The sequence below is a fragment of the Puntigrus tetrazona genome, chromosome 15, assembly GCF_018831695.1.
Source record: "Puntigrus tetrazona isolate hp1 chromosome 15, ASM1883169v1, whole genome shotgun sequence".
NCBI lineage: Eukaryota > Metazoa > Chordata > Actinopteri > Cypriniformes > Cyprinidae > Puntigrus > Puntigrus tetrazona.
This window is the reverse complement of record NC_056713.1, coordinates 16,883,013-16,903,731: the sequence shown is the minus strand read 5'-3', so window position 1 is coordinate 16,903,731 and position 20,719 is coordinate 16,883,013. Positions and strand designations below refer to the sequence as shown.

Below are 20,719 nucleotides of genomic sequence, written 5' to 3'. Positions count from 1 at the left end.
GTTAGCTGAAGTTCACAAGCAAGGTCTGCTCGGTTAATCATCTAATAGCTACATAAATTAAGTTTTACAAGGAACTCGTATGATGGCTTACTTTTAGTTACTTTGGGGGCCAAAATATTTTAAGAACGTGAAAGCAGGCTTTCATCGTGAATGCTTTCATCGTCACACACTGCATTTCACAAGCTTCGGTCGTGACACGCGTTAACTAAACAAATAAATGAATAAACGACGCAATTAAAGGTTAATTTCATCGTCTTTCATCGTGTCCGATGGCCGTATTTCCATTAACTTCACGAGCCTTTTTCAAACTGCGTCATTGCGTCAACGCGTTGTTCAGTCACGCCAGAGATTAACTCTATAAGACGTTATTAATTACAGGCAGAATTTTTCCAATAGGGTTTAACATCCCAACAATAGAATCCATCACATAGCAAACACCCTTATAGTTTCCATTAACCAATACAATTTTCATTAAATCCATTACATTTTCTGTCATGTTTTGGGCAGAGTATATAGAGTATAATATGGGAATGCAGACGAAACGTTAGCCTATTATATCCCAAAGCAACTTTATTCTTTAAAAAACAGTTTCTTGCGTTTGTATCCTATTCCGCCTAAAAGCAAGCAGTATGGAAACCCATTCGTTCAGTGAGTGCTGCCGAGGTTCACTAGAATCCGACACGACGGTCAGAGAGCAGCGTGAGCGCGTAATGGATACCGCTGCGCGTGCCATTCCCGCTCCGTCCAGGGTGCTTCCGCGCGAGAAAAAAAAAAACAGTGAGCGCGCGCTATCTAGCTGCAGCTGCTGTAGCCACTGCCGTACGAAGACAGCATGCAGCAAAAAAAAAAAACATTTTCTGGATCATTTTTAAGCCGACTCCTTTGGCTTTGACTTTGTCATTCTTCACCTAGTGTATTTTTATTCGACGCACCTTTGAAATTTGAAAACAAATATTTTTATAGGCCAGTGAAGTATCGCATTTGCATGTTTACGGTTCTCTGCCTTTGGTTGTGGCCATGCGACATGCGGATCAACACATTTGTTGAAAGCATATTTGTTGTAATTTAACAGTTTTATGATTGAAATAAGTAGCTATTCATTAAAGTCATACACCAGCTGCAGTTCTCTTACAAAATCAGTTTGGAAAGCCTTGACGCAATAAGCCTATGTTGGTTTGTAAAGACAGGATAGATCAAAAGTAATCTAAAATTATGTAGCAAAAATGTGTAATGTAGCCTAATGTATTAGGTTACTAACTACATTTTTTGTCTGGTATTTGGAAGCAGTAGCTGAATATAATTTGTAAGTAATCTACCCAGGTCTGCGTGTGTAGGCCAAAAACATATGGCGACATATATAATGCCAAACTTGATCATTCAGAATTCTTCAAATTAATTCTCGGAAAGAAACAACCCGATGCATTTAAGATGATTTCTGTAGAAAACATGCCGTTTGCAATTGAGAAATAAGTGCTGTGCACGCTTTTTTGGCCTTCCTTCAATTGTCCCAACTTCCTGTGAACCGCATACTTTTCTGATTGTGACTCACTTCCTGTCCTGATGTTGCGTCCAACGCTGCAAATGTACCACACTGGACACATTCTGCGTGGCCTAGATCGTGTGAAAAGTCCGGGGTGAAACCGAACTTTCTGGAAAGCAGAGCCGAAACCTCAGCGGTGACATTAACAAACTACCAATTTAAAGACAAGACAAGAGACCGAGAGGGAGTTTTTATTTATTACAGACTCACCTTTATTTTTCCAGCAGGAGGCGCTATTTTCACATTCATATTTTATATTTACTCATGTATGCATAACTACCATAAATATGGAAGTGAAAGTGATTTTAAACAACGGCATTTGTCTATTTTACTTTTTCTTTTCTATCTCTGTTCACTTCAAATAACGTGTTTAAAATCCGTTATTTGTATAGGATATGCATATTTATCTTTCCCACTTCAACGTCTTATGAAACATATTTCCTTTGACGCGTTGCTATCTAAATTATTTACCATATGGTAAGCGATTCACAGGCTGATAACAGTCTGCTGTAGTTTATATTATCTGCTAATAATGTGCGCCACCGTATTTGAACAATTGCATGCCTCCACCTGTGCAGTTTATATACCCGGTGTGTGAATGTGCGTTGACTGATACAGAGAAAAACCAATGCTTACCTGGAATGGAGGGAGTGTCTGTTTAAGTCTTTCCATCTCTTATTTCTCTATTTAGCTGAACCTGTTCCGCAGTGTCATTACTCCGAGGATACCGGGTGTGGATGGCTATAGGTTTAGATCACTGACTAAGCAGCATTTCAACCGGCCGCAGAACCCTCAAGCTCCTGTCATACAGCTTACGTGGACATAAACATTTTTCTTAGTGTTGTGATTCAAAATAAAAACTGGTTACAGTCTTTCCTTTTAATTCAGTTGGTTAAAAATGTCTCGTGGGGAAAGACAATTTGTAGCGGCTCTTCCTTGGCTTCGGCCCTCTTTACTGTTCATTTTGAAATTATGTCTCCTTCTTGGCAAGCTGTGGAGGAGAGGAGATTTTTCCCATGGGAAAGTGTGTGCCCGATGCGGCAAGTTGGTGCTGTGATATTTCTCCATGTGTTTCTGTTGCATTTTCTAATATGCAGTTGCAGCACATCCATTATATAAAGCATAAAGCAACACTTGGCCACAAACGCTTTCATGAACTCAAAACAGCCTCAATGGAAAGTCAAAAAACATCTTTTCTCATCTGAGTGGGCAGACAGCAGTACCTGTGAACATTCGTGCGCTCGCACACACACACACACACACACACACACACACACACACACACATCGTGTTTTTCCAGCTCTTATACAAAGTGTGCCTTTGATGACATAATGGGAACTGTGTGACTAAACCAACAAGAGCAGATATATGACAAGACAAGTTCCACCAAAGGATTGTAAAAATACTGATATTTGTCATAAGTTTTGTTTTATGGAAAATAAAACATATTATCTAACATTGGGTCAAATTTAAGGTGCACATTGTACAATAGCCTACTGAAAATGTAATAGTTCACTTGACTGGTTTGAATTTGGTGGTGGGCAGGACGCATACAATCTGTATGGTTTGAGTGCTCTAACATCCTAATTACAACTTTATTATTGTTATTATTGTTATTATTATTATTACAATTGTTTAAAACTTAGTTTTCAGGATCAGTTAATGTTACAGATATTAAGCTGTGGACTCGTATATTAAGTTATTCACACTTTTCCACCTTGTTTCATTAAACATTTATTTCAAACCTGTGAGAGAGCTAGTTAACCATATCCAGTACTACAGTACGATATAAAGTTGTACAAAAGTACAAAAAGTTTACTTAAGCATAAATTGTTTCTGAGAAACAAAATAGAAGAAATAAAAATAATAGCATACATGCAATTTAGTTTGTACTATGTATCATTTATCGTTTTTTCTTACTATATTGATTGATTGATTGATTGTGCATTCAAGAGTCAATAAAAAGTTCCCCTCGAGGGCAATAAAGTGTATTAAATGTTATTTTAATTATTCTATCTGACTAATAATAACGATAGTAATAATTATAGACCTAATGTTTTATTTTTAAAGCGCTTTTAGCAAGTTTAGAGTACCTACACAAGAACAAAAAACAAACAAACACAATTTTATTTTCAGGTAAAAAATTTTTAATTAATTATATAAGTGTTCCTCGAACGGTCCGACGCGCGTGTGAACGAAACTTCATTTCCCACACTGCAAAGCATCAAACGCTTCTTCAAACAGCTGACTGAGGGTGAGACCTATGCGAGCGCTTCTCAGAGGGCTTCACGGGATACACATACAACGTTTGAGGCGGAACAAGCTGACAACGCGTCCTGTCTGGCTGTCAAACCAGTCCGCGAATGTGTTTGAGGAGTGCGCTTGCTCTCTAAATTAGTTAAGCTACATAACTCGCTTTGGAGCGGGACTGGCGCCTCCGTTCAGTCTAAATGCGTTTACAAACATGTTGGACTAGCGTTTGCCGTAGTTCGAGCCCGTGCCCCTAAAGCCGTGCCAATGCAGAGGAATGGATACTAGTGTCTCTGGCAAAGTTGGAAACATGGTTGCGAGTGATGAAGAGCATTTGGACGCGAGCGATGGCAGGAACGCGGGGATGGACGCGCTTCACCAGTGCGAACTCATCCAGAACCTTATCGAGATCTCCATCTCTAGTCTAAAGGGGCTTCGGACCAAGTGCGCCGCATCTAACGACCTGACCCAGCACGAGATACGAGCTTTGGAGGTAGTGTTTTGAACATGTGTATTTTAAAAAACAAGCTACAGCGTGTGCCGGGTTGCAGGTTGTTTTATTAAGTAAGCGTGATACCATAAGTGCGATTCGAGTGATAGTTATTGATATGCCTATAAATAATGAGGTTTGGGTTGTAGGTGCACCTTCAAGTCCATTTTAATTTTATTGCCTGTTAATACATTGACACCAAATTCACAAATCATAGGGTCATGGAAACCCCCTCTTGGCTGACATTACTTCCTGTATCTTAAAGTAGTTGGTTTAGGGTGCATCTTTCTACCCTCTCCTGATGTAAAGTTTTGCTTGTGTAGCCTAATGTTGTGCGCTGCTAAGTAGAACAGTCTTGCACTTTAAGAAATTAACGGCACTTTATGAAATTGCTCCTTTATAGGCACACTGTGTTGAGATCACATGACCAGCAGTGTCATGAAAATAATAATATGTTTACTTTATATGGTGCTTTGAGCCATAAACGCACATTTAAGCCATATGACAAACACTTCCTGTAATTATTTTACAGAACATTGTTGCTGTAGTCCTGTAGACTTTTATTTGGCTTTTTTTTATATAACAAAGGTATAAATGCTTTCATACTGAGCAACTCCATACGCGACCTTATGATAATCACTGCAACGGAAAACTTTAGTGTACCGTAGATGATTAAACTAGTCAAAGTCTGCAGCTGTTTTTAAAACTACGGGTTCGATGTCAAACAATCTGTTATCTCTGTTTAGTTCTGCAAACAAGAGAAGCATATGTCAAAGGAGTGTTAGTACTATTTTTAACCATACGCAGGTATTTTGCAACAGTGGTTAACCCTTCCCACAAAAAGTCAACTGAAATCCGAAGTTGGTCAAACCTGTGGAACGGCGTCACTTTTAATATTATTGTTGTATTTAATAAAACACAGTAAATGAGGGCTCATCTCTGAACATGAATTTATCTATTGAGGTCAGGCTCTTTCTTCTTAATAAGAATATGGCATTCGTGTTCACAGCTCACAAACTCTCACTTTTAAAGAATCAAGATCGATTAAGGCTTTGTTTAATAAAGCGTTATTATTTGAAACGTTAATGAGGCTAGTTCTCACAGACGCAGGTAATTGTGGTGTTGTGGTGTGTCTGGTGCTTGCTCTGGTGATACTTATCTACGGGTTTTCTACAGGCAATTCATTGTTTCTCAGGATAAAATACAAAAATAATTCTCGTTCAAGTCAAGTTTTTAAACACTTTGTTATTATCAGCCAAAAGAATGAATGCGTGTCTTTTGAAACATAGCCATATTTATATAACAGTATGAAAATGATTTCCTAAGGCCACACAGTGAACTTTAATTATAAGAAATGTACAATAAATATAAAGCAAAATGTACCCAGCATGCTATAAAAAGCTAGAAAAGGTGTTAAATGTAGCGCAGGTAGTGTCAGAGATACTTGAATTGCAAGATGTAAATGAAGTGCTCATAAAATGACTGTAGTGCGGCAAAGATAGTGCTGAGGTAGAACAATAACAAGCAGAGTCAGGAGTATGGGTTGCATTTCTGCATTGGGTGGGGGTGGACAGTCCATTTGTTGATTGTTAGAGCCATTGGATAGTCTAACAACATGTGGGAAGTGGTTTTGGATTCTTCAAGCCTCTTCCAGATTAAACTAACAAGAGATTGACTGACAATGTTGCTGTTAGCCTTTCTGTTCATTCTATGTTAGCTGGAATTCTGTTTTTTTAATGAGGAACAGAGATATTTTTGCTACCCACAGCTTTTTTTTTTTTTCAAGCAGTTTAAATACCAGACAGTGATCCGGCAGGTAACACAGGTACTCTCTAAGACACACCTGAAGAAGTAGTTACATTTTCACTGGCTGGCCTAAGTCTCTCATGGAAGAAAGGTACTGTCAGATTAAGGAGGAGGTGTTCAGGGTCAATGTGTTCAGGTCAGTGTTAAGGTTTTTTTTACAAAAAGTGCCTTGGGCTTGTTTTTTTGGTTCAAGGTGCTGCGTTAAAAACTTGCAGGCCAGTGAGATTGGCACTTTTGTTTACATGCTTGGAGCTGCTGAAGTTACAGCAAAACTTGGTGCTGCTCAAGCACAAAACTGTCTTACCGAGCACGCATTAGATGAAGTAGACAAAGAAGATGCATCGAGGCAAGATGAATGTAGAGCTGCTGGTCTCGTTGTTGTCCAAACACGAAGGGCTTTAGGAAAAACGCAGCAAGGAAAATCTTGATAGAGAATTTGCACATTCACTTAGCTCAACGGCAGCTAAAATCATGTTGGTATGAATACAAAGACGTTTCAAAAAGCTTGGGCAATTAGGGTGCCTGATAACCACCCCATATGTATGAGGCCTTAAGGTCACATCTTTGTCTGAACTCGTGTCATTTTGTGATTGTTCTTTGATCTGTCTTAAAACCTGGGAATACTTCACTTTGCGTGTTGCGTTCCGTTTCGCCCACAGATGGCCGGACGAGCTCGACACATGTGCAATACCACCTTGCCTGCACACGGAGGGGTCTGCGGCGGTCCGTGAGCCCCTCTGTTAAAAAAAAACTTAATGCAGTGGACTTTAGCCTTTTCCCTGTAGCTTGTGTTGTTGATATCATCACCATTAGTAATTGCTTCCATGACCGTCTCAGGTCAGTGAGTGGGTGTTGCGGGTGGACTCAACCCCATTGACTCTGTTGTTAAGAAAGGTTGCCTTTGAAGTCAAGGAACAGCGGGTGGCCTTGGCTCTTTTGATACCTGGGGAGAGGTAGGTTCAGTTGAAGAGCTGTGGCCATCAAAACCTGTTGTGGCTGATGAGAGAAGACAGATACAGAGAAAATGGTGTCAGTCCTCAGATAGTGGCTTGACATCCCAAGGGCTGGGTCATAGTGAGGGACATGAGTGAGGGCCTTGCTGCAGCATCTGGCTGGTGGTATGGGATTCCCTACCCTACCTACAAGGATACGGTTTGCATACCCAGTCAAGAGACCACTCTCCTGAGGTTATTAAAGTGTGCCCAGAGAGAGCCCATACTGATTGCACAGTTTTAGTCCTGTAGAATACACGTCCTTCGTCAAGTTTAGCTTTAGTCTTAACACACATGAAAAATCTTCAGAGTTACCTGAAAGTTACAGGCAGTTGTGTTTGACTAGATCTGAAGCTAATCTCTGCAGGACAACGTTCTCCAGCAGCCTCTTCTCAAAGGTTTCTAGTAACTTTGTAAGAAAGTACCTCTCCAGGAGCAGGAGCCTGATATAAGAAGCGTTAATTCGGTCACACATTATATCTCAGTGATTATCCAAGGTTTTATATTGGGTAGTGAGGTGATCAATCCATTTGTTAATGTAAACTTTGACTGATGCATATTCCTGCGTTTAATCTTCATAACCTTTTTGAAGATATCCCAATCAGTGTCGTCAAAACAGTTGAGCAGGACTTTGTTTGTTTGCTAGACACACTTGCATTACTTGGTGACTTGTTTTTTTACAAGTCAGAGTACAGAGAGTGCTAAATGGTAATTATCGTTTAGATTCCTGTCAGTAAATCTCTCAGAATTCCTGTGGATGAACTGGCTGTCTCTCTGTGCTTGTTCTCAAGAAGTGGAGACAATTCAGACATTGAAGGAATGACTGCGGTTGGCAGCTGAGAATCTCTGGTTAGTGGCTTGTCTTCTCTGGCCATTGGAAAGATCTCTGTGTGTTTGTGCTATTGTGGACGTTCCTATATTTAGCAAGCGTGTTCCCTTCACATGCATGTGATTAGTGAGCAAGATTCCTCAATCCGAGGGAGGGTTTGTGAAAGTGAATCTGACTCTGCATGCTACAATCCTGTAATGCCGCAACTCCACTAAACACTTTTGTGTAGACAGAGGGCATCCATCAAAGGGCTGAAGAACAAAAGTGGTGGAAAGTCCAGGCAATGCCTCCCTCCCTCTCTCAGCTTGAACAATAAGCCTGCATCTAAGAGGCAGGCTGAATTGCATTAGGCGTAGGGTTACATCAAGCACTCAGAATAAACTGTTTAGACTGTGTGTGCTTATGGATATTGGAGAAGATAAGCAGTTTGTAAAATGACATCTCTTTTATCTGTCTCAATGGAGGGAAAAAAATAAAATCCTTTGGTTTCTGTTTGATTTGGTGAGGGGAACAGATGCAGACCTGGACACTAGCAGATGTCCAACAACCATGTGTTACACAATTACTTGACCAATGGGTGTTACGTTTCTGTCTGGGAGCAGACCCACGCTCTCTTCTTGTAAAGATGTCAGGCATTCATATTGACAACAAGGTCACCAAGTCATTGTACTAGTAGGTGGTGGTGGTGCTGCTTGTCTGCTGTAATCACTTGTGGATCACCTCAGGTGGACCTCCCATTGGTAGTTGCCAACTTTCATAGAAAACGCACAACTTTGTGGGTGGAAATTGTGAAGGACCTGTTAGGATTTATTTAAAAACTAATTAGATCTGATAGTTCAGTATAACTTTATTTATATAGCACTTTCAAAACCATAAAAATGGGCCAAACACACAAACAATATATTTTAAAACATAAACATGAAACACAATGAAACAAAATAAAAGATAGTCATTCACAGTTGTCCTGACCAAAAGCCTGATGAAGCAATTAAGATTTTAAGTCCCTTTTAAAAGGTCCATGCTGCATGATGATTTTTATAGATAATGGCAGTGCATTCCAAAGTGCTGGAGCTGCGACATAAAAAGCACACTTTTCCTCAAACGGGATCGCGGAACAGTCAAAAGCAAGTTCTGAGAAAAGCGCAAAGGTCGACATGATTGGTAAGAGACCAACATATCCCTAATATACTCAGGAGCCTGATCATGCAGAGCCTTATACACAAACATCAGCATCTTGCAATGTATTCGATATATTACAGGGAACCAATGCAATGATACCAACACAGATTGTGCTATGACCTTTATTTTAGTTCTTTTTGTTTTTTGTGTGTATTTACATTTTTTTTGCCCCATTTAAATGTATTATATGTGCCCTCATTTGGTGAGTTGTGGGACTGTTTAAAAGTATTTTAACACAGAAGTGTTTTTTTTATAACGAAATGTCAGTCAGCCTGCAGTGCACTCAAGTGTGAAGGTATGCCGCTAAATCTTACATATTATATCTTCATGTTGTGAAAAGTGTAAGTCCTTTTGATGACATTTGTGCTAGACTCGCATCTTTTTTGTGTTTCAGTACCGCCATCTGGCTATCACTAAATGTTCTCCACAGGCTCAGTACGGATCTGGCCACAACCACTCTGTGGCTTGAGTCTTTCAGTTTGCAAGCCTCTGTTCTCAGAAGCAAATCATGCATCTGTTTAAAATGTGTAGATGCATGTTTGTTTTATTGCTCAGAAAGTGCTGTGCAGTGAAGTCACATTTCCTACTTGTTTTGTTTCGGCAAAAAAACCCTCTGAATTGTGTTTTGGGATTTCCTGTGGATGGGCTTAGCTGGGCCGCACAAAAGTGCAGCATCTACTGAGAGCTCACTAAAAATGGACCAGTTGAATTAATAATTGCGTGCAAGTTTTGGGAGGTTTGTGCACAAATTTTAACCTTCAATATTGGTAGTTGTCTGTTAATGATGTCACTAGGGTCATCTTTGTTAAATTAGTTATCAGGATTTGCGTAGTATGATTTTTAAAAACCTTTTAATTTGTGGTATATGGTATATTGCACAAGGTTTACCGATACGCAATAGACGTTGCTGGGTATTTGGTGCTGTCCCTTTTTGCTGCAGTGACGTCACTCTTGATAAAAGGGTCTCCCCCATATGAAGGCAAAGTGGTAGATGTTTGGCGTGGGAATGTTTAAAGTGTGAAATTAGGTGAACAATTCCAGCAATATCATCTTCTCCATCTTTCCGTGAACTGAAACCCACTGCCAATCGGAGCACATTAAAAACGAAATGAAAATCCTCCCATCATTAACTCAACTTACTTTTATATTGTTTTGGGGATTGCAAAAACATTAAGATCCCACTGACCTTCTGAAGGATCAAAAAGGATTTTTGAGACAAAAAAAAAAATTAAGTGAGTTTTTATTTAAAACAAGCAAAATTATCTTGTTTCCTGTTTGAAAAGATTATTTCGTTTACCTCATTAGTGGATTATTGTGCTTGTTCAAAGCAAAAAATAAATGTTCAATATTTAAATTTTTTTTTAAGATCAAAAATTGTACACTTACTCATGACACAAATATATTTCAGCAGCCCGACTTCCTTTTAAATTAGTACCTGCAGCAACCTTTTTTTCTCTCCAATTATCTTGAGTACGGACCTGTGGCTTATTTCACAATAATGAAATCTGCAGTGGATGAGAAGAGGGACTGCCACATTAGGGATGTGATAAAACTTGCTCGTCTTGTTCTCGGTTTTGTTCTCTGCGCCAGGGCAGCGGCAATCGAAAGCAATTGAGTGATATTCCCGGTTAATGCTCTTTCATGTAATAGGCCCTAATTGACTGAAGTGATCTGGGAAAAACATATTTTGAAGACTCACGACTCCCTAGCATCTCAGTTTTGGTTTCTGGGAAATGTCTTTGCTCGGTAGCGTGAGTGCTCATCAAAGGCTTTTTAAGGTTCATTTGCACTTTGTTTCTATGGATGGAAAGTTAACACATCATTGCAAGGCCCATTAGGTGCGGTGGAGCATGGGCCTCTCAGCCGGCTAATGTTTGTTCGTATCAGGAAATCCCCATGTGGTTTTTCAACAGCTTTATCATTCGTTTTCCCTCTTTCTCTCTTGTGTCTTATGTTCCACGAACCTTTGCACTTTATTGTCTGGTGCTGCACGTTTTATCCTTTATCTTTTTAGCTCTAGCAATTTTTCATCCATGTTTTTTTTATTTGAGCATTCTGTTTTTGACTTCAACTAATCATTTAATGAATCTTTGTCCATGAAACTAACAGACCTAACATGATTGTTGGAGGTGATATGATTGTATAATCCCAGAATGCATCATCCCATATGCTTTTATGTTATTGTCAGAAACAATAGGTGCAGGTTTACTTGTATTGGTGACGCAGTGTGTAACAGGATCCACTCCACTCCGCTCCAGTCTACAGTTACCTTATCATCTCGTACAACTGTGACACTTCTTTTTGAAAACCTTTTACGCGTGTCGTATTTTGTCGTGAATTTGTAAATGTTTAGTGATCACCTCTTTCTCCGCACTCTCGTACCAGGAACACTCTTCTTCATAAAATGATTGTAGCACCGTTTTACCAGGAACCGTGTTTATGAAATCAGCATCATACTTGATTGCCAACATACGCTCTTTTTAGCACTTTCACAGAGGTCTGTAGGAACAGACACCATCACCCCTTATGGGTTGTGTCTCTTACCTCTCTAATAAAGCTCATTTTGCATCTAATAGGCCGAGTGCTTTCAAATGTCACAAAAGATTCTCCACCTATTCTCTCACAGACACTTCAGTTAAGCAGGTCCCCCCCTGCCCCATACTTCAGCCGCCCCTTGAGAGGTGTAACCGAGACGGCAGATGAGAGGAGAGATAGTCATTGAATACAGGCGCACTCCCGCACATTGTGCCAGGCTGTGTCTGGTGCAAGCTAACACCCTGTTGTGTTTGAGGTTCGCTCGTGGCCGACCGATGCATCAAATCAGCATCAAATGGGGGCATTCTCAGATAGTACCTAGAGAAAAGAGTCAGCACACCTTCTCAGACTGCTATAGACCTCCTGAAACTTTAATGATACGCCGCTCTCGTTCTCTACGCCGCTACATTCTGTGTTGGCGGTTTTCCTTGGGTGAGGTGATAACACGCTCGCACATAAAGCCACCCACTGCTGTCTTGTCTCTCAGTGGAATTAACGGCTAGTAAGACGCTCCAATACTACAGCTGCGTTTATCCCGAGCGCAGTGACCTTATATTGAGATACGAATGGAGAGAGCTAATCAACTGCACAGGTGGCTGGTTGCTGGGCTACAGGTTCAGGCGAATTTGCCACTGTGACCTACCAAAGGTTTTGTAGACAACCTTTGGCTTGTCTTTCTCGGTGGTGATCTCTAGATCTTTAGAGTACTAGTTTGGTAAAAAATGCTAATAGTTAAAATGTGTGAAATCTAGAAATAGTCAGACTTAGTCTTGTGGTTTGCCTAAACGACTGATGCTGCTTGAATATTTTCATGATTTGAAAGGTCATAAATTCAAAACTTCTAAAATGTGTGAAAGCTTTGGCAAAATACGTGTATAACTAGTTGATAAATATTGTGTTCAATTCTATAAATGCAAACGGTTATAAAGGGGAAAAAATAGAATTATGCACCCAGGATGTGCTTTTGCATTCAGAAGCAGCAGAATTGAAGAGGATGCAAATAACTCTGGGATTTGTAGTGCATGTTGTATATAGTATAAGGTACTTCCTGAAAAAATAATTATGCATTTGATTTATTATGTATTGATTTGGTTAATTAGCGCATTTTGTTTATAGTCTGTATACTTTCCTGAGTATTCTTTGATGAATAGACAGTTTGAAAGCACTAAATACATTTATTTGAAATGGAAATATTGTGTAACATAATAAATATCTTTACCGCAATTTAATGCACCCTAAATAAAAGCATTAATTTCTTTCTTTCAGGAAAATTTTTGTTACTGACAAACTTTGCATAGTAGTTTACTACAGCTATATCTATAACAAATATAATACATAATATAATAAACTAATAATGATACATTTTATAATTAAGTTTTATAAACCATCTGAAAGCTGAATAAATAAGCTTTCCGTTGATGCAGTGTTTGTTAATATAGTTCAGTGCTGTCCAATCTCGGTCCTGGAGGGCCAGTTTCCTGCAGAGTTTAGCTCCAACTTGCCTTCACACACCTGCATGGGAGTTTCAAATATGTAAGAGCTTGATGAGCTGCTTCAGGCAAATTCTGCAGAACATCGGCCCTCCAGGACTTGGTTTAGACAGCCCTGGTAAAGGTCAGTATATGTCTGGGATATAGCCATTGAGAGATCTGAATCAGAGGGTACAAAAAAAATGAAGTTTTTATTACTTAATATCCTAATGAATTTTGCCAAATATATATATATATATAGAGAGAGAGAGAGAGAGAGGATGTATAGAGTAGAGAGAGCTATAACTGTCTATGACTAGATAAGAGATATCTGAGATAACTATAGATATATATAGAGTATATATATATAAGTATATATATATATATGACTAATATATATATATATATATATATATATATATATATATATATATATATATATATATACACACACACAGCTTTATCTATAACTAATATCTATATATCTACAGCTTTAGCTAAATCTGTATCTACAGCTATGTAATTAATATCTATGTATATATATATACCTACAGCTCTATCTATAACGAATATCTGTATCTACAGCTTTAGCAAAATCTATATCTACAGCTTTATTTATAAATACAGCTGTATCTATATATTGAAAATAGGCGATTAGCCCTATTTCGGCTTCATGCTGTTGTAAATGAAGTGAATTAACCTAACACCAAACCTCATATAGAACCAAGTCTACACAGTTTTTTTTCCTAAAGTAAATTTCTGAGTAGTCTTTATAGTTTTGAGTCAGTGAAAACGGTCTCTTCTTTATGAGCACGGTTGCAGCTGTGGTTGTCTCCGAGGCGTTTAAAGTCGTACATGCAGAGACAGGTGTGCGGTGGTTTCTGTTAACCTGCGGACCGCAGTGTCTCGCTGCTCCATGATGTCACATGGGACTCTGGCTGCAGCCGCCAAGTGTGTTCCAGCCAGGGTTGCCATAGCGGCGGAACAGACGCCCCCGTGAGAAAGAGTCCAGACTCCCTTGCCATGATAACCAGTGTCTATTTATAGACAGCGCTGTTTATTACAGTGGGAGCGTCGCTGCAACAAAGGGAGGTCACGTCTGAAACGTCCGTGTCCTGTGAGCGCGGAACGTTTATTGGATTGTTATTTTTAATCCAATATAGTTCTAGAGATGGTGAGATAATAACGGGCGGATGCGCCGGCTGGTACTGGAACCCGAAAAAGAGAGCGTGGTGTGCTTGTGTACAGTGTTTGTTTGCACTGTATTTGGTTGTTTTACTTACACCAAACACACACGGCACACACTTTCATCGCCCACCGTTTACAATGAAGTCACACATGGGGATTTCCTTTGCTCTGTTCTCACTTTGCATTCTGCGTGCAACGCTTGCGGACATGAAGATTTAGAGAAAAATGTTTGTGCCGGATTATCAACATGCTATACGTACTTCAAACTTCTGTGGCATCTGACTAGGCATTTTGAAACAGCTCTTTATCTCTGAGGTTTTTTTCGCCTTTTTGGGGACTGACGTCATCCTGTTTTTGCCTCAAACGACTTTAATGTACGAAGAGCCTTCGTGGTAACTTAATGAGGTTAATTTCTCTTCCTTTTGAAGGCATACGAACTCATTAGAGGAGAGATGGTGCTAATTTAAAAGCAAACAGATGGCTCAATGAGTTGTCTCTCACAGAAGTTGTCACAGCAGTCTAAGCTTGTGTGTGTGTGTGTGTGATCGCCATCTACAGGTCAAGCTGGTGAAGTACATCAGTAAACAGTTGGAGTGGAAGCAGAGCGTTCCAGAGAGCGAAAGACCGCTGGCGCTGGACTCTTACCCACAACTCACAGACTGGCTGTACACCATCAACCTCAGGCCAGAGCTCATAGAGGTACCAGGATTTGTGTTTGTACTGTTTTAGTTTCTTTATTGTACATATTTCCCTGCTTGATGAACGTTACGGAGTTAATGGGCCATTTTAGGCATTTAGGTATTTTTGTTTTGTTTAGTATGTTATTTTATTTTATTCTTTTATTGTCTCTTGAGAGATGTTTGATCTCTTTTACTTTTTGCATTTTTACATTTTGCAGTTTTTAGCAGTACAAAACTAAAAAAATCTAAGTAGTTAGAACGTTAGCTCTTTAATGTAATTTTATTTTATTTTACTTTTATTCATTTATGTGTTTAGTTTTTTTATGTTTTGTTGATGTCCTCTTTGTGTTTTTTCATTTACATTGTTTTGTTTTGTTCATTGTAAGGGTTTTGTTTTGTTGGATGATAAAAATGTAGCTTAAATAAAACGCACACGCACACACACACACACACACGGTTTCCATTTTTTTATGGATACTTCATAGGTGTAATTGTTTTATACTGTACAAACTGTATTTTCTATTGCCGTGCACCTAAACCTACCCCTTACAGGAAACATTCTGCTATTTCAGGTTTTCAGTAAACTCCATTCTGTGTGATTTATAAGCTTGTTTCCACAAGGTCAAAATTTACTGGTATTACTATACTTGTGGGACATTTGGTACACACACTATATATATATATATATATATACACCTTATTTATTATCAAACCATTTTATTAAACACAATAAGTCACATCTGCATGGCCTTTTGTAATTTATTGCTTAAATAAAGACATGTAACTTAAAATAATGAATGTCCAATTTAAAAATCAGAATGTTATTGGAAGATTCGGACAGGAGAGGGAAGATGTTTTGCTGCTGAGAATCTCTGTGGTGTTTCAGTCCTCTGTGGATTCACACACCTGATCCCACTCCAAAGCTCAGAATGTGCTGCGTCAGCCTCTGTATCAAAAACTCTCGTCAGTCTATTTTTAGACTCCAAATGGGGTCTCTTTTCCTCTCTCTCTCTCTCTCTCTCTCTCTGTCTCTCTCCCCACCATATACACAAAATGACCAGAACAGCACCGCATTCATGACAGCCTGGCAAATGCGCAGACTTGTTTGTCCTCATTAGACACAGAAACGGACAACGCAGGGAAATAAACAACAAATGCAAGACAGAGGAACAAAACTTTAAAAATAGAAGCCCAGTTGGGACAGGAGGGGTCACTTTGCAGCATGCCTCTGATTAGCTGACTGCTTCACTTCGGTCACTGCGGTAGGACAGCATGTTTTTTTTTGTTTTTGTTTTTTTTTAATGTCTCCTCCAGTTTTCCTCTTTCTTGGATGTCCCAAAATACTTGCCTTGTCCATTTATGTCTGTCTGCATCAGCCTGTGGCCGGGTTTTGCTTCTGGGCATAAGTGATGAAAATGTAGACTGGATAATTTTTTACATTTTGACATGTATATGTTGGTGTGTGACGAGCCTAAATATTTAATCTAAATATGCAGTATTTTAATTCAATTTAATGATTTGATTTATTTTTGTTCATTTTTAATATATTATTTTCATTTTGCATTGTTTATTGCTATAATCTGAGACCCGATTTTGTGTCATGACCCACCACTCGTCAATCTCTGCCCTAACTCAATAGGTTCGTTCTCTAACGTGTCACACCAGACTGCTATAATGTGATTCATGTGGCAGGAATGCATGCATGTGGCAGGACACACACGTGGGCAGCTGCCCCCTCTCGGAGAGGACAGCAGGGAATCCAGTTTCCCCAGTGTGTCCTAGTATAAAGGGATAGTGCTTTCTCAGGAAAAGCAGTGGAATGCTATTTCTCCTGAGGGGCAGGAAAGATGGGACTGGGGCCAGTATGGTTGCATGATCACACATTATAAGGAAGTGTGTTTCATTGGAGATTTTTACATACATGTAAATTTTGATGCTTCTGCAGAACACCAGGAAACACTTTCTCAGTGTCTTCTCAGTTATATTGCTACTGCTTTGTGCGTATTTGTTTACATCACAGTTACTAGAAAGGGAGAACTATCTAGGGTGTCATCATACTGTGAAGAAAAACATCAGTTATTATAGCCTTCATATATGATCGTATTCGGTCATTCTGATTTCACGGCATTTAGGTCACATCTAAATGTCTGAACGTCGTTGCATTACATAACTACATATCAAATACAAATTGTAACTATAAGCGTATGATGCTATCACTTGTTTTAAAACTAACTTCACTCTTTAGTGTGCTTTTTAATGCTTGCATGAATTCAGTTTTGCTTAAAGGAGTGCTAATGCTAGGTTTCTTTATTACTTTGGTTTAGAAAATAATGTATTTCATTTCATTTCATTTCATTTCATTTCATTTCATTCATTCATTCATTCCAAAGTTTCTAAATTCCAAGATTCTAAAATTCCAAATATTTTGGAGGCATCATGTCCTATTTGTGACTATCTCATTGTATAGTTCTTATCGTGAAATAAAGCTAAAATTATAAAAAAAAAAAAACATTTTAACATTATTAAGGCGGAAATAAGCTGATATTAAAATCAAAATATCGAATTTTTAATCATATATATATATATATATATATATATATATATATATATATATATATATATATATATATATATATATATATATATATATATATATATATATATATATTTATTGAGCACTAAAATATTGTGCTAAACTGAGCTAAAAACATGGTGACGCAAAAGTAAATCAAACATAATTTAATTAATATAGAAATAAAACGACTGTAAACATACAATAAAAGCTCTTATATAAAATATTCATAAAAACCATAATAATACTAAAAGAGCACTGATAACATGCATATCTGTTGTTTGTGAGAGTAAGTGAGTATACACTGGTCTTACAAGCTGACGTCTTTTCACATCATTTTTTTTTTTTATGTGACTCATTCCTTGATGTTCCCAGCTGCCACAGTGATGGGGTTTCCCATTGCTCAATAAAAGCGAGAGAATGGATCAACAACCATTTTTCAATTTGTTCCTGTTGCTGAATTTTGTTGTATTTTGCCTGTGAGTCACTTATTGGAATATAATGCTTAATTTAAATCAACCAGGCTTTGGAGAATTTGAGAGTTTAGGCAGTTCACAACATGCCAGCGTGTGTTATTGAGTAAGTCTAAAGGGCACAGGCAGGAGTGGTTGTCTGAGTCATATTTTTTTGTGGGTCACATCCTGTGGATCTTCCAGTGGCCTTCCTTAAGGCACAGATAAAGAGAAAAAGATAGAAAGAAAAAGAGGCTGTGACAAATACAATCTCAACCAAACCTCTGTTTCCTGTGCTGTAGCCCCTCTCTCGCTCTCCTTTGTTCCTCTGATGTGGCCTCTCTTTTGGCCCAGGATGAGCAATCGTGCACAAAATGTATGGTGACAGGTCAAAGAAGGACTTAGGCCAGCCTAACCCTCATTAATCTCTGTTTCACACAGTCAAAAGACATCCTGCTCAGTTAATGGCCTCATAAATGAGTCTTTTTTTTGAAGAGCAGTGGAATTTCTGCGGTATGATGTCTGCTCAGTTAGCAGCTGTGGAGCTGACATTAAAGATGCGCAAAATTGAATATTTTTAAAGTTGATTGAGCAGGCTATGTTCGTCTGTTACACCTAGGATTTTATTTTATTTTATTTGCTTTTTTCTTTTTAGGTATGTTTATTTATTTATGAAATGATGGTGAAAATATAAATTAGTCACTTAGAAGAATTTACCTCCCCGAAAAAATCAATTTTTATAATTCAGTTCTGCCACTGTTGTTGAAATAATTTTTTCCCATTAAACAGATGTCTTGAATAGAAAATGTGCTGTGTTTAGGCGCAGGTTCAGTTCAGTTGTTTATTTATTTACTTGATGAATAGAAAGTATACGCTAGTTGTTACTCATCCCTTTAGTTATATATAACAAGTTACGTGATGACCCTGAGTTGACCGTCACGACCCATCCTCAGTTGAGAAAAGAGATGTTAAACCGCACACAGGAAACTTAAATTGCCTGTATTGGTGACCATGTGCTTTTAGGAGGAGTGTCCAGAGCTGTGGAGAGATTTCCCAGCTATGTTAACAGGAAGGAAAGAGGGATAGAGGGGAGGGACAGTGGGGAAAGGGAGGAGGGACAGGACGAGTAGGAGGGGAAGTTTGGGTCGGCAGGGAGTAGCTCTCACAGCGTGACTGACTTGAGACTTTGAGGAGAGTCTTCGGTTTGTTGTTTCTGGGCTATGAGATTTAGTAAAGGACAGCTTCAGTGGAGAATCTCTCATGGTATAGTAAGCTTTACTGCTTCGTGTTTTACAGCCTCAACTTTGTAGACCGTGTTTTGTTTTTGATGTTTGTCGGTTTCCTGCCTGCACGCAAGCCTCTGTGGTCATAGAAAGTCTGCAAACGGAATTACCAGCAGCAGATATGTACTAACGCTGTGTTTGAACACATCAGGCTTGTGTCAGACTCGCAAGCTTCTGAGGAAATTCCTCGTTTGCCGTTTATTTGAGATACTTATCGATTCGAAAGAGCTTTGTTGAGGGCGGCTCGGTGATTTTTATCTGTGTATTTCATTTGTAAGCACACAGTGTCACACTTTTTCTGTTGGATTGAAGATTCATGTGAAGCTTTACTGACAGAGCCAGCAGTAACCGTCACTGATAAGGACTTCGGTGATTTTTACTCGGTGTGTGTTTGTTTGTTTGTTTGTTTGGATGGAAGCTGGCGTAAGGCTGCCTCTTGCTTTTATGTTCAGAGCATCACTCCCTGTGTTACGTCAACTCCTAAACTCAGGTAGAAGGCATGTTCAGACATCACCTCGGTATCGGTATGTGTCATTTCACCAGCTCTCTGCCCCAGCTTGTCTGTTTTAACACAGTAATTCACTTACCTATTAACTTGGACGTACACATGCCGTATAGAGCAACCAAGAGATGCATTTTTCATCCTTATAATGCATTATGTCGTGTTTTCTGTATGACAGAGGAGAGAATAAACGTTAATAATATTTCCATTAGATAAATATTTAGGTGATTCATTACTGTACTGTTTGTGGAGAGATTATGTTTGTTGGTTTGATTTAGAATCAGCTTAAGTTTGTGTTCTTTCAGCTGTGGGCTAAAGGAGCGGATGATATTGTCTAGTATTTGTTGAGAAGAGATCTGTGTTCTTAATTCTGATCTCTGGCTCTTGTTCAAAAAGGAAGTCTCCATGAGGATGCTGGGAGATTTCCATTCCCCTGAGTGTCATGCATGTCAGTTAGAAGACCATTTAACTTGTTTATGATGGGCTGTATAACACACACCCACCTCATACAAACACAATTGCGTGTGTGTGTGTGTGTTTATGTGTATATATATTGTATGTATATAATATAACATCCATATTTATATTTTTAGTTTATTATTATTTTTTGCTTTTTCCATTTTTATTATTTTAAAAAATTCTGTTCAACTTTAATTTATTTCTATTTTGTAGTTAGTTTTAGCCAACTATAGCAAGATACACTGTGCATTGCAACCTTTAGTTCTGGTTCTATCATTTGATTGGTGTGAAATCAAACTGTGTGTGATTTTTTTTTTTTTTTTTTTTTTTTTTTTTTTTTTTTTTTTTCAATCCAGGGTCTCTCGGGGAGGGCAACTTTGGGAAATGGAAAACCTTCCACGATGTTTAATTCTCAGCTTTGTCCTTGAAGTGTATCTTATATAGCTGTGTGTGAAAAACACGCACACATACCCCTGCTATCAGTAAACACAGC

At 38.6% G+C, this 20,719-nt stretch overlaps 1 protein-coding gene across 5 annotated transcripts in view; it reads left to right on the top strand.

The window, feature by feature from the left end:
* Positions 1-3,817: 3,817 nt before the first annotated feature.
* The window catches only part of ksr1b (kinase suppressor of ras 1b), a 31,170-nt gene continuing 14,268 nt past the window's right edge, over positions 3,818-20,719 (top strand). Inside the window, exons 1-2 of one of the 5 annotated variants that reach the window (XM_043258985.1) lie at positions 3,818-4,283; positions 14,837-14,977. In XM_043258985.1, coding sequence (XP_043114920.1) covers positions 4,068-4,283; positions 14,837-14,977 — 357 coding nt within the window. In that variant the 5' untranslated portion in view covers positions 3,818-4,067. Of the gene's footprint in view, positions 4,284-14,836; positions 14,978-16,026; positions 16,221-19,110; positions 19,246-20,719 lie in introns of those variants that run through there. The other 4 variants (XM_043258986.1, XM_043258987.1, XM_043258989.1 and 1 more) reach the window with 4 other exon arrangements.